The 14,349-nt window shown below is 41.4% G+C and overlaps 1 protein-coding gene across 1 annotated transcript; it reads right to left on the bottom strand.

Moving 5' to 3' along the window:
• Positions 1-5,356: 5,356 nt before the first annotated feature.
• LOC115074998 (olfactory receptor 1019-like) lies at positions 5,357-13,415 on the bottom strand. The gene is made up of 3 exons (XM_029575063.1): positions 13,391-13,415; positions 12,876-12,889; positions 5,357-6,292 (listed from the first exon to the last, which is right to left on the bottom strand). Exon 3 carries the CDS (start codon positions 6,287-6,289, stop codon positions 5,357-5,359), a length of 933 nt encoding a protein of 310 aa, XP_029430923.1. The 5' UTR covers positions 6,290-6,292; positions 12,876-12,889; positions 13,391-13,415.
• Between the last annotated feature and the right edge of the window lie 934 nt (positions 13,416-14,349).

The following is a 14,349-nucleotide window of genomic DNA, read 5'->3' as shown; positions in this document are numbered from 1 at the left end:
CTCCCTATGCAGCCAAGCATCTTTATGGCTTTTACCATCGCTTTATCTACCCATTTGGCCAACTTAAGATCATCAGATACAATCACCCCCATATTAAAATACAAACTACAATAATCAGAAAACTTCCCATTGCCAAATGTGAGGTAAATGCTTCTCTCTATGTAATCAAGCACTGATATTGAGGTTTAGATATAAATAGATGGGTAAGTACTTATTAAATATCTATCAACATATAGATAGATAAATATAATGCCTCTTGGCTTATTTTTTTATCTTGTTAACATTTAATTCTAATATTCATATTATTTACCGCTAATATTTGTTGATTTCCCACCATTTCAATTACAATAGGACTCAGGTCCTAGAATCACAGATTTAATCCCTGGCACTATGTAGGGCAAAATTCTAGATTTTTTCTAGCAATTGCCTTTAATTCTAACCTCCCCCATCTCACCCCCACCTTTTAAATCCCTAATGTTTATAGGATTAACTCAAAGTAAATCATTGCCAGTACAGACAAATCTCTTTGTGTTTTCTCTTTCTAAAATCCAAATCTCCATATTAAATTCAATTTAGTAACTCAAACTACAATTCACAATTCTATAACAAAGAAACATTTTTTCACAACTGTACCTGCACAAATTTTGGTGCTTCAAATAAACAGGTGTCTGATCCTGTAGAAGGATATATATTGTAAGCAGATACCTCTGGGACATTGTCTCTAAGGTCCTCAGAGCTTCGAGATTCAGACTGCCAGAGAATAAGCAATTATATGAATTATATATTTCATTTGTCACTTAATTGTATTTCTATTTACAATGACAATTATGTTAAGTTGGCATAATGATTTTTCTTCCAGAAAGTGCAAATTATATCTGCTAAGATATAAAAGATGTAATTTCCTATTAGTTGGATGAGAAGACAGGAACACATAGCTGAGTTCTTTGATCACTGTGAGTACTAGGGATGTGCAATCATTTTCCCAAATTAGGCAATGTCAACAAAATTGACTAATTCAGAATGGTTCGGGAGAACCGAAAAACGATTGAATTTTTTCTGAAATTTCAGAAAAAAAATCATTTTTTAGTTAGTGCACACTAACTCTGCCCGATAGTGTGCACTAACCAGAAAATCAGAGCCCCCCCCCCAAAAAAAAAACACGGGAAAAACAAAATTCCCGCGGAGGGCCCCGAAACAAAGCCCGATATGACATTTTTACCCGATGCACATCTCTAGTGAGTACAACCTTGGTGACATGGACCTGTTGCACAAAAAGCCGGTCCGGGGATGCCAAGGACTTCGGCAGAAGGATGCCGTGGCAGTCAATCTTCCTGCGGGCGAAGAAGGAGGTGCCAAAGAGGTAAGGAGGGCGGAGAGAGGGCGTCGGGAACCGATGGACACAACAGTACCCCCTTCAAAGGGCGATTTCATCTTCGGGTACCAGGCTTAGGTTTTGAAGGATGCGCGAGATGGAACCGACGAAGCATCTCTTTGTCTAGGATATTGGTCTGAGGCTCCCAAGAGTTTTCTTCGGGGCCGAAGCCTTCCCATTTTAGAAGGTATTCAAAAGTCTTGCCTCTTTTACGAACATCCAGGACTTCTTCGACTTTGTATTCTAAGTTGTCTTCTACATTGATGACAGGTGGATCTTGAATCTTGGAGGAAAATTCGCTGAGTCTGATGTTATAGATGTCAGCAGCAATGGATGAGCTGCTGGGGACGTCACTGAGATCTTCAGTGGAAGTGGCGAAGTTGGGAAAAGTCCAAAGTCCACTTCAAGTTGTAACACAATAGTGGATCTTCTAATTTGATGAGGGGACTCCTCAGGTCTTCCACTAGACATCAGAGAATAAAGTTGCCTCCTGCCCCTGAGTCCACCAGGGAAGGAGTCTGAACCATGATCGATCCGTAGGTCAAAGAGAGTGGGAGAGAGAGTGGAGGAGATATCGTGGTATGGCCTAAGAACAGTCCTCCTGCGGGACTTAGGCCTGTCTGTATCCTGGATGAATGGAGCATGTGGAAACATTATGGCCGGGCTGACCACAGTACATGTGTAAAGGCCGCACTTCTTCCGAAATCTTCTCTCTTTTGAGGTCAAGCGACCATGTCCAAGTTGCATAGGTTCATCTGTATCAGCAGCAAGGATTACTGGAACCATCTGAGTTGTAGAGACAGCACTGGCCTGTTTCAATCCGGGTAACACCCTAAGCTGGAGTTCCTTCACCTTGTCCCGGAGTCATTGATCAATCCGAGTGGCCAAGGCTATTGATTCGCCCAGCAAATCAGGTGTTTGGCGAGCGGTCAGCTCATCCTTCAAACGGTTATCCAGGCCTCTGCAAAAGAGAGTCTTGAGACATTTGGAGTCCCAGCGAAGTTCTGCCGCAAGAGTTTTGAACACTATGGCGAATTCTGCCAATGATCTGTTGCCATGCTTCAAATCCACTAAAGCAGAACCGGCTACAGAAGTTTGAGCAGGGTCATCAAAAACGGATTTAAACAAGTCCACATAGTGAGGGCAGAGGCTAGCGGCTGCCAGTACTCAAAATGGCGCCGGCTCTACCTTTGCCCTCATATGTCACAGGGGCCGACGGTCAGCCCCTGTGACATAGTGAGGGCAAAGGTAGCACCGACGCCATTTTGAATGCTGGCAATATGGCCCAAGTGCAGGAGGTTGCTCCCAGACCCCTGCTGGACTTTTGGCAAGTCTTGTGGGGGTCAGAAGCCCCCCCTCAAGCTGGCCAAAAGTCCCTGGGGGTCCAGCGGGGGTCCGGGAGCGATATCCTGCACTCGTGTCGTCGGGTGCCAGGAATCAAAATGGCGCCGATAGCCTTGCCCTTACTATGTCACAGGGGCTACTGGTGCCATTGGTCAGCCCCTGTCACATGGTAGGAGCACAAGATGGCGCCGATGGCCATGTGACAGGGGCTGACCAATGGCACCGGTAGCCCCTGTGACATAGTAGGTCAAAGGCTATCGGCGCCATTTTGATACTGGTACAGAGGGTTGTTGAGTGCAGGGTATAGTTCCCGGACCCCCCGCTGGACCACCAGGGAGTTTTGGTAAGTCTTTGGGGGATCAGGAGGGTGGGGGGGGGGGGTTGTAGTACATTTAATTTTAGCCGGATAACGAATAGATTTAGACTTATAACCGTATCGGGGCGCCATAGGGACGTATGCATCATATCCGCCCCCTGACAAATACGTATCCCGAATGCAACGTATGGCGTCCCTCTGCACATCCCTAATGCTGATTAACCTGTTACAGGCAAGGATAGAAAGAATCCAACTGCACAGTATTATTATGCTGGAGGTGGACCCTTGGCCTGGTGCAAGATTGGTACGGCCCTCTGGTTGGACTCAGAGAGCACCTGCCACCAGGAGGTGGAGCACACAAGGAGACAGAGGCTAGCTGGAGCTTCACCAATAGCAACCCGGGGTTTCCGCAGGTTGAGCCCTTGGGTACCCGGACTACCTGGACTTAGGTGGGCCTCATAGGATCTCCCGGAGAGGTAGCGGAGAGGTGTGCCCACCACAAGCAAGTTATGAATGTGTCAGATATTTTGGACATATCTTTAGATACTATGGTAACAGATCATACCACATTATTGGTATCATTTACTTTTACCTCCGAAAGAAATGCTGTATTAAGATTTTTCTTGCGAAAACGATCTGCATTGTTATATGGCCAAAAAATTTGGATTTACCCTGATCTAGCAAGGGCCACACAGTTAAGGAGGAAAACGTTTCTTGAAATGCGAACTGAAGCTTTAACATGTGGAGCTGAATTCACGTTAAGATATCCATGCAAATGCTTAATATTACATTCTAATGTGAAATATGTTTTCCTTGAATCGGTGCATTTAAGGGCATTCTTGGATGCACACTCCTGAAGAGAACCCATTGTTAAGGAGTAGGTGCAAAAGAAAAAATGTCTGGGGTATTCATGGGCTAGTTTCCTTATTGTATTGTTGTATTGTATGGAAATACCGCTTTGTTTACACTTGTCTCTCCCAAATTTCCTTGACTTTTGGAGAATTCATGTGTAATTTTTTGTTTCTCGAACGAAGATACTTGATGTGATTATTGCCTCATGGTATTATCCATATTACTGTACAAGATAATTCTTGTGATTATTGTTGAAAATGATAAAAAATAGAAGGCAATTAGCTTCCTTCCTTATTTTATTAGTGAATGCACAAGCAGTCAATGCCACCAGTAGCTAAAAAGGATATGAGATCTCTGAGTGACACATTAATATTTCATACCTTATAAACGATCTTAAGAGAGTGATAACAAGTGCTAGACAAATTAATGGCCAGCCTATCATGCTCTACATGAATACTTATGGTTTTCCATCAATACGCATTAAATTCCAAGAATTTACGCTCATATCAATGTAACATATCAATGCATAAGCTTACCTTTTCCTAAGAAATAACCATTGCTTTTTGGAGTAAACTTTATTTGCCTCCATATATATTTATGCCTTTGCTACTAATGTTTATATAAATATATAATCCCTAGCATGTCATAGCTACTTTATTTTCAGTACTTCTGCTTCTTAGCTCTAGCTAGGCCTAAAAAAGCACAATCTCACCTTATGATGGCAGTTAGCATAACCTAAATGGGATTTCAAGCCTGAAATCCAGACATTCACCACAGTTCTAGAGATTGTTTCACTCTATCATTAATTGCAATAGTTGGAGAGTAGTTTTAGGTAACCCAAGATACAATGCATTGCAATATCAATTGAGGAAGTCACCAAAGAATCAATGTCTGTCTTTAAATCATTTTCAGAAATATATGGTTTAAGTTAACTAAGAATATACAGTTTATAGAAAGCAGACTACTTATTTGTAGACGAAGGGACAACATGGTATTATGATATCCATTTTTCATAATTTCATTGAGATGTTAATTACAGTATCAACTAAATTCAATGATCTGGGAAGATCTATAACAGGATATAATTTTAAAATTCCCACATATACTTTGTACCTTCATGCAAGCTCCACAGATAGAAAAGTATCCCCACCTACCCTGAATTTCCAAAGGAAAACTCCAAAACTCATGACTGTTTGTTCTGAATGTCTCTATCAATAACTGTATTCTACCAGACTTTATATTGCAACTATGGCTAAAATACAAAATTGTACTGAAATCAGAAACATAAGGAGAGATATTCACACAATAGAAAGGTATTTTCTGGTGATAAGAATTGAAAAAATGTTTACAGATTGAAATCATGCTTGTACTGAAATTTGGGTTTTGACACAGTCTGATGTTCCTCTTATAATTATATATTTATATAAGTTAATTAGATTCACAGGTGACTAACTAGGTGAGTGTAGCAACCATTACACTGCAAACTTCTGTTTAATAATATTCATCAGGGATCCTTTGACTTCCTGGTTCCTCAGGCTATAGATAAGGGGGTTTAGCATGGGGATCACCACCGTATAAAACACAGACACGACTTTATCATGATTAGAGTAGCTTGACTTGGGCCGTAAATACATAAATACAATTGTCCCATAGAGTATTGCCACTGTGGTGAGGTGGGAAGAACAGGTAGAGAAGGCTTTGTGTCTCCCTTTTGTGGAATGAATTTGTAGAATGGTGGTTAGAATATAGCAGTAAGAAATCAAGATAGTCAGAAGAGAGAGTATGCCAGTAAATGCAACAACAATATTAAGAGTAAGTTCATTGATGAAGGTATCTGAACAAGAGAGCTCCAGAAGTGGAGGAACATCACAGTAAAAATGGTTAATCACATTGGATCGACAAAAATCTAAGCGAAAGGTGCAAATTGTGTGTATTAAGGCATTACATAAGCTAACTATATAAGCACTTGTGACTAGCTGGAAACATAACATTTTATTCATAATTATTATGTATTGCAGGGGCTTACATATTGCTACATAGCGGTCATATGCCATCACTCCCAGGAGGAGGCATTCTGCACTTCCATAAAAAGTGAAAAAACATAGTTGTGTTGCACAACCATTAATAGAGATAACTCTGTTCTTTGTGAGAAGGTTGGCCAGCATGTTGGGGGTTACAGCTGAGGAGTAACAGATGTCTATGAAGGACAAATTACTGAGGAAAAAGTACATTGGTGTGTAAAGTCGGGGAACCATCCTGATTAGCACAATGATGCCAATGTTGCTCAACAGAGTGATAATATAAACATTTAGAAAAAATACAAAGAGCAGAATCTGGAGCGCTGAATCATCTGTGAGTCCTACAAGAAGAAATTCGGTCACTGAGGTATGGTTCTTCCGTTCCATTGAGTCAGCCAATGCCATCATCTAGTCAAATACAATAACACTGATATAATTAAGTCTTTTCTATACATGAGTAAAAAATGCAGTCTTGTTTAGAAATTGGTGAGTTTGAATACTGCGGGATGAATTATTATAACAGTGGAAGAATACCACTACAATTACAATATAATCTGTTCTACTTAGATGGTCTATAATATTCCATAAACTCCACAGGTCAGCCTCTTAAGACTCAGCAGTTCAGTTAAAGACCTAATTCACAAAACATTTTGGGGCCAGTTTTAAAGAGTTTAGACACCTAACGTTTGGAGTTAAGCATTTAAACTGGTCCATTTAAAAATTTACTAGGGCTGAATCCCTAAATTCAGGCTCCTAGTTTCATTAGAATCCTAAATTTAGAAGCCAAAAAAGTGGTAGTTATGGGAACACCAGGACCCTCGCTAGACCACCAGGGACCAGGGACAGAGGTTCCCCCAAGACTTGCCAAAAGTTCTTGGTGGTCCAGCGCAGGTCCTGGAGCGATCTCCTGCATGGGAGCCGTCGGCTACCAGTATTCAACATGGCACTGATAGCCTTTGCCCTTACTATGTCACAGGGGCTACCGGTGCCATTGGTGGGCCCCTGTCACATGGTAGAAGCACACGATGGCGCCGGCCGTCCATTGCTCCTACCATGTGACAGGGGCCGACCAATGCCACCGGTAGCCCCTGTGACATAGTAAGGGCAAAGGACCATCGGCGCCATTTTGATTCATAGCAGGCCCGACAGCCTGACGGCCCAGAGGGAGAGATTGCTCGCGGGACCCCACTGGACCACCAGGCTTTTAGTAAGTCTAGGGGAGGGATTGGGATGGTGGGGGGTTGTAATAAAGTAAAATTGAAGGGTTGGGGTGTTTTGTTTTTTTTTAAATAAATGTGCCCCTCTCCCCCGTACTAACCCGAAAAATGAATTTTCCCCGAAGTTCAGGGAAAGTCCGTGTTGGGGTTCGAGCCCCCCGATACACAACGAATTAGGCAATTTTGTTGAAATTGCCTAATTCGTGATAAACTAATAGGGATGTGCAGAGGGACACCATACGTTGCATTTGGGATTCGTATTCGTCGGTGGAAGGGGCAGATACGTTGCATTCGGCAAGGGGGGCCCCCGATATGTACATGCATAATTCTTATTTGTTTCCCAGATAAAACTGAATTAAGTACAACCCCCACCTTCCTGACCCCCCCCCCCCCCCCAAGACTTACCAAAAGTCCCTGGTGGTCCAGCGGGGGGTCCAGGAGCCATCTCCTGCACTCACGCCCTCGGCTGTCGGTATTCAAAATGGCGCCAATAGCCTTTGACCTTCTATGTCACAGGGGCTACCGGTGCCATTGGTCAGCCCCTGTCACATGGTAGGAGCAATGGATGGCCGGCACCATCTTGTGCTCCCACCATGTGACAGGGGCTGACCAATGGCACCGGTAGCCCCTGTGACATAGTGAGGGCAAAGGCTATCGGCACCATTTTGATTACTGGCAGCCAATGGCCCGAGTGCATGAGATCACTCCCGGACCCCCTTGTATCAACAGGGACTTTTGGCAAGTCTTTGGGGACCCTCTTGACCCCCACAAGACTTGCCAAAAGTCCAGCTAGGTTGAGAGAACATTGCACAATCTTTGGTTGAGTTTCCTCACTCCAAAGGTCATCAAATCTTCACAAAGAGCATTGTTTTGTTCGTATGTCTCACTCTGAAAGTCAAAGTGGCCCCTAACCCCTACACTCCTACCTAAACATAACCTCGAGTAACTAGGTGGGCCTCATATAGAGGTATAAATACCTACCTAGTATGAGGGCCTTATAGCTAGGTGTTTCTCTTTCTCTCTCTTTCTCTTGTGGTTGTAGAAAGGAATATCAACACTTCTGGCACTTACCACAAAGTGTGAAAACGTTATCACAATTTGCGACGGTGCGATCGCTGCCGGCTAGCGCAGGCCCGCCCCCCATTTCGGCCCCCCGCCCCTCATCTTCTAAAGTATCGCAGGCCTGCGATACTTTAGAAAATGATGCCCTAAGATAGCACACTTTGCAATAAACAGCCTATTACCATAAAACACACCCATTTTCCTATCACATGTGATAGTGCATTTTGATCAATCCAGGACTAAATGCTTTTGAATATGGACCTCTCCATGCATAGTTTTACTTGCATATAACGACAGGCAATTTTGTAAAAGCTGCTTTCCATAGGCATCATTTTGCCCACAGAAATAACTTTGAAATTTACCATCATGCAATAATATAATCAGTTCAACAGTTATAGATCAACAAGGCCAAGAATCATGCAAGTTGATAATTTGAAGAATTTAATGAGCACCACTCCTTTCAACCTCTAAGGTTGGAGGTACTAAGTATTTTTGACCATAGACAGAAAATTGAAAAAAGCCTTCAGTATACAGTATCAGGCCTTATGTCTAAAGCAGACTGCCATGATCAAATTCAGAAATATTAATTATAAGTTTGGACAAGCCCTCTTTAGGAATTGAAACATAACATGTATTTCCAAAACGTGCCTGTTATTTTGCAGAGCAAAATATTGCTCTGTGCAGAGCAAAATATTGCTCTGCACAGAGCAGCTCAATATAACCAACTAATCTTACTAGGTGGTATATCTGTCAGCTTTTAAACTAGATGTTCTCAGGTCCATCTTTGGGTCAGGAGATTAAACTATTCAAATACAATTAAATGTGAAATTCCTCCTATGTAACTCCAGAAACAGAAATAGTAGGGGAAAGGTACATGAATGTATTTTGTACTTCTGAGAATTGTGCTCTGCTAGTTTGTCTTTCAAAATACCTACATATCTTGCAGCTAGGTAGATTAGTGAATATGGATTTCTGTATGCTCTGCAGTATGTATTATATACATTGCATAATCAGACCCATTGAGGTCTTTAACTGCAGTAAATATTCAGATTTAAACAATACAAATGAAACACATTTTAGTAAAAAATAAGAACCATATGCATTTGGCATTTTAACGGAAACATGAAATTATTCGTAGTCAATATAATAAACTTCCCATTATACTTTCATTTGAGAATACATGTTGAACCTGTCAACGCATGGAATTGCTCAGGAAGAATCAGAATTGTAGTATGTAAGCAGCTCTGTGCAGGTTTGCACTCTTTTCAAATAAGATTGGTAATAATGTGGTTTATAAATGTTTTTAATAAATAAATACATATTTTCCTAAAACATGACATAATCCTAAACTCTGGCTTACATTTTTACTGTAATCTCATAAAAGACATGAAGACTAAGGCAGAAAATAGGTTAGGTCTGCTGTGATTGTGACTTTACACTAGCAAATTTTAGTTTTTTTGTTCTACATGAATCTCTGTCCTACTCTCTGATATATTAGAGGTTATTTATCTGTTTAATTCATTTATTTACTGCCAGTATCAAGGCTCTAGGCAATGTAAAAGCAAAATACATTAATTAATAAAGCATATTCTTGGAAATACAAAATAGAAATAAAAAGCCTTAGAACATCTTCTGATCTCTAATATATCACAGCACAGGACAGAGGCTCATAAAGGACAGAAAGATTGAAATTTGGAAGTTTAAAGTTTAAGATACATCTTTATGTATAGGTGCAGTATCGCTAACCCTACCTGTGACGGAGGACAGAAGACATTTCCCTTCCCTGACCCCAGCACATTCTGGCATGGAACATGTCATAGCATTTAAGTAATGTGTGCAGAGACCCTGGAGACCCTGTCCCAGGAGTTCTTCCCAGATCAGGACCAGCTAGACTGAAACAAGAAGAGAGTGACACACAAGAGAGAGAGTGTGTGCTAGAAAACATCAACATTTGAAAGCCAAATATGTGCACACTTCAGAAGTTTTGTGTCTTTCTTGAGTTGAGAATACTGAGTGTGTGAGGGAGTGGGAGAGAACGCCCGTTCACATACTTTCATACAAACTAATGCCCCATCTCGCGCCCTCTCCTATCCCTCACCCCCAAGCACAGAGCTGCTTACATACTCTCACACATCTCATTGCTTCCTCATGCCATCTCTCCCATATGCCACCCTCAGACTTTTACTACCCCTGCTTTTGCCCCTTCATATATTCTTCCCTTGCTCATCAGCTTCATCACACAGGGGCATGAGACTGCAGGTCGCATAACTGTAATGCTGCTGGATATGCTTGGATTTGCACTTAATAGGTGTCTTCAATTGGTGAGCTCACTAAACCAAAGACAAATAAAACATTTTTTGTGGGAAAAGGAAAAGGAGAACGGACCGGAAAGCATTTTAGAGGTTCTGTAGAAAGACGGAGAAATTTATGAAAATAAAAAGGAAGGATACATAATTGAGAGGATAGAGGAAGCAAATTTTGATGTATTTATATTTTTCTGACTTATGTTGTTGAATCTGTTGTATTTGGGATATTTTCAGAAAGTTATGTAACAAACTAAAAAAAAATAATAATTTTTTTTTGTTAAAGAAGTTATTTGCTCTAACAAAACTACCAGTTTGAGTCTAAGTGTTTTTTTCTAAGTATATTAAGATAGTGTACTTCTAACTAGTGATCAAACTGAAGTGTAAAACTACTTTTGGGGTTCTAATTCTTTATTCTTGTAAACCTTGTTGCCCACAGCTAACAACCACCCCTTACATTAAACGGCCAGTTTAGCGACTACTCTAGCGGGGACTTGGGGTGTGAGTTGTTCCCAGGGGGCAGGGCTTATAGTAGGCTTAACCAAATCCCTTTATGCAATAAGGGGATTAGCGCCTCCACAAAGGTGTCCAACGCACCAGGAAATTAATAGCGCTCATCACATGCAAATGCATGTGAATGAGGCTATTAATTAATCACTCCTGATGCAAAAAAAAAAAAAAAAATGCGCGTCAAATACGCAGGGATTAATTTCTGAATGCCCCAAAAAATTGTACAGAAAACCAGAAGGCTGTCCTGAAAGGGGATTGGTCCTTTCACTGACATGAGATAGTGAATGGACCAATCGGTAATAAGTAAAGGAATGAATAAATAAATATTAAATGCCCGACACTTTAATATTGATTTATTCACTCCGTCTGACCTGCCTTACTCTCCCTCAGGGGGAGGGAGCTTAGGGTAGGTCAGATACAGGTGCCGGCAGTCAGGTTCAGAAAATGGACACCGATAAATTCAGCATCCATTTTCTAATTCAGTGTCTAATTCAGTGTCCATTTTTCTAATCCGTGGATGTGCGCCAGTTAGGAAAAGGGACACTGATAAATTCGGATTCCGTTTTCTTAACCGGCGTACAGCTGCCGAGAATGGACCTTTCTCGGGTGCATACTGTCAAGGAGGTGCTAGGAATGCACAATTGCCCCTAGCACCTCCTTCGCAGTGCAAGCCCTATTTTAAATATTGCATTGCGCCCCCAGGAGAGGTGCCTGGGGTGCATTAGGAAAGCGGGCGCTGAACACTCAGCACCTGCTTTCAGCGCCATTTTTTTGCATTGGCCCCAAAACGTTTTGTTACACTTTAAAGATACTGGTTATTCACAGTTGTTTTTCGATGAACCTGAACCAGTATGGATTCCTTAGTCATTTTAAATGAAGGCACATTCCCAAGTTTTTCAAAGTACTAAGATAAAAAAATTAAAAAAAATAGTTTGCTTATTGAATCAACGCCTTGTGGAGATTTGTTCTTCTGAGATATCATCAATAATTTTGGCCTTGTATATCCTTTCTGGTTGACATCTCATTTTGGTCTCCACTGCCACTGATGCCAAAACCACATTGTGCCTCTTTCAAAGGCTCCTTGCAATTTTAATGTAACAACAACCCATGTGTAACTCCTGGGCTGATGTCCCTACATAGGACCCCAAGGGGCACCTTTAAATATATGGGCTTCTTATGGTTCAAGTCTTCCTTATTAACATTAAGTCCCATTTGAATCCAGAATTTCTTGTCAAGGAAGAAAGGGGAAGATGATCTCCAAGGAAATAAAAATTGTTCATGTGACAGACATCACTGCCTTTTGAAAACAGAAGTAATAATCATGTTGGAAGCTGATTGTGATTTCCAACTTAAATTTACTGATAATTAGATGAACATTTATAATAGTGGTGTACAATACTGTCCAGATACACTGTTGGTTTTTTCCAATACATCTGTAAATGTATACTTTAGTTTGCTCTTGTGTTATGGATGCTTTCTAATTTTAGGGGCAGTTGTAAAACTTTATCATAAAATTTGGTGTTTAAGTTTCTTGAAAAGACAAAAAACACTGCAGTTATATTTCTCTAATAGATTTTAATGAGAAGCAAATAAGAATGGAATGCAAACAAAATTTTTTTTTAATATTTTAGAGACACTGGCCATTAAGTTATTACATCTAAACTGGATAGTTTAGATTTAATAACATAGGGGTAGATGTTCAAAAGCAAATTAGATGGATAATTAAATCTGAAGGAGTTTTCAGTTGTTTGTGAAAGGGCTCATCGGGTCGGGCCTCTACGTGAAGGAGCCGATCGCTCTAGGCCTGCTATTTGTCGAATCCTAAACTGGGCTCACAAAACTTGGATTTTGGGAGCCTATCGAGCAAAAGAGGTAAACTATGAAGGATCTAAAATCTTAATTTTTAATGACTTCTCGGCGGGGGTTGTGCAGCAGTGCAAAGAACACTTTCCAATATGTGCGGAGCTGCAAAAGTGAGATGCAATTCTCGGTGTGAAGCTGCGAGTGATTCGCAACAGGAAAGTGGAAAACTTTTGCTCGGTTTACCTGAGCTTACTCAGACTAGCTCCAGATGCTTTCCTCATAAGTTGGTCTCGCAACCTACTGTATGCGTTCCTCTGATACCGCTCATCTCCCGCATGATCCAAAGATGCATCAAAGATGAGGCAGATCTGATCTTTATCACGCAAGCATGGCCAAGACAACCATGATACAGCTACCTCCTACAGCTGTCAATCCACAACCCAATTCCCCTGGGCAACAGCTCTCAACGTCTTACCCAGGACAGCGGATCACTACTGCATCCTCTTCACTCCTCCCTATGCCTCATGGCATGGAGATTGAATGGCTCATGTACAGGAACTTAAACATTTCTCCTTCTCTTCAAGACATACTACTGTCCTCGATAAAACCTTCAACCAGACTCAACTACCAAAGAAAGTGGTTATGCTACACTTCCTGGTGTTCAACAATGGGTATAGACCCACTTACTTGTCCACCAGAGCGCCTACTTTCCTACCTTCATCTTCTCTACAGTGAGGGCCTCGCACTTCCTCACTCTAAGTACACTTAAGTGCTATAGCAGCTTACCACAATCCCCTAAATGGAAAACCCATTTCATGTCATTCTCTTGTATCCAGGTTCATGAAGGAATGTTACAACTACATCCACCATTAAAGAAGCCACCGATGCCATGGGATATTAATATAATCCTGGAACAACTAATGCTATCATCATTTGAACCATTAGATACTTGTCACCTACGATACCGCTCATGGAAGGTGCTTTTCCTGACTGCTTTAACATCAGCAAGACGGGTTAGTGAACTTCAAGCCTTAGTTCACTACCCACCTTATCTTCAATTTCACCATGATAAAGTGACCTTATGCACTCACCCTAATTTTCTGCCAAAAGTGATTTCCAGTTTCCATATTAACCAAACATCACCCTACCCATCTTCCATCCAAAAACTCATGCAAACGATAATGAGAGGAAACTCCATACTCCAGACTGTAAGCGTGCGCTGCCTACTACAAACCACACACCCATTCACCCAACAGACCCTCACAGCTGTTCCTTTCGTTCAACCCGAACACACAAGGCCGTCCAGTGACAAAGAGAACTTTATCTACTTGGATATCCAACTGTATGTAGTTCTGCTATCACAAGCATTCACAAAAGCTATCTGCGACTCCAATGGCACATCAAGTGCATGCGATGGCGGCTTCAGTGGCCCACTTCTATGAAGTACCTCTCATTGACATCTGTAAAGCGGCAATGTGGTCATCGCTACATACTTTCACATCCCATTACTGTTTGGACAAACAAGTTGCAGATGATGCACTCATGGGATGGA

Source organism: Rhinatrema bivittatum, chromosome 13, assembly GCF_901001135.1.
Source record: "Rhinatrema bivittatum chromosome 13, aRhiBiv1.1, whole genome shotgun sequence".
Lineage (NCBI taxonomy): Eukaryota > Metazoa > Chordata > Amphibia > Gymnophiona > Rhinatrematidae > Rhinatrema > Rhinatrema bivittatum.
This window is presented reverse-complemented; position numbering and strand designations above follow the sequence as displayed.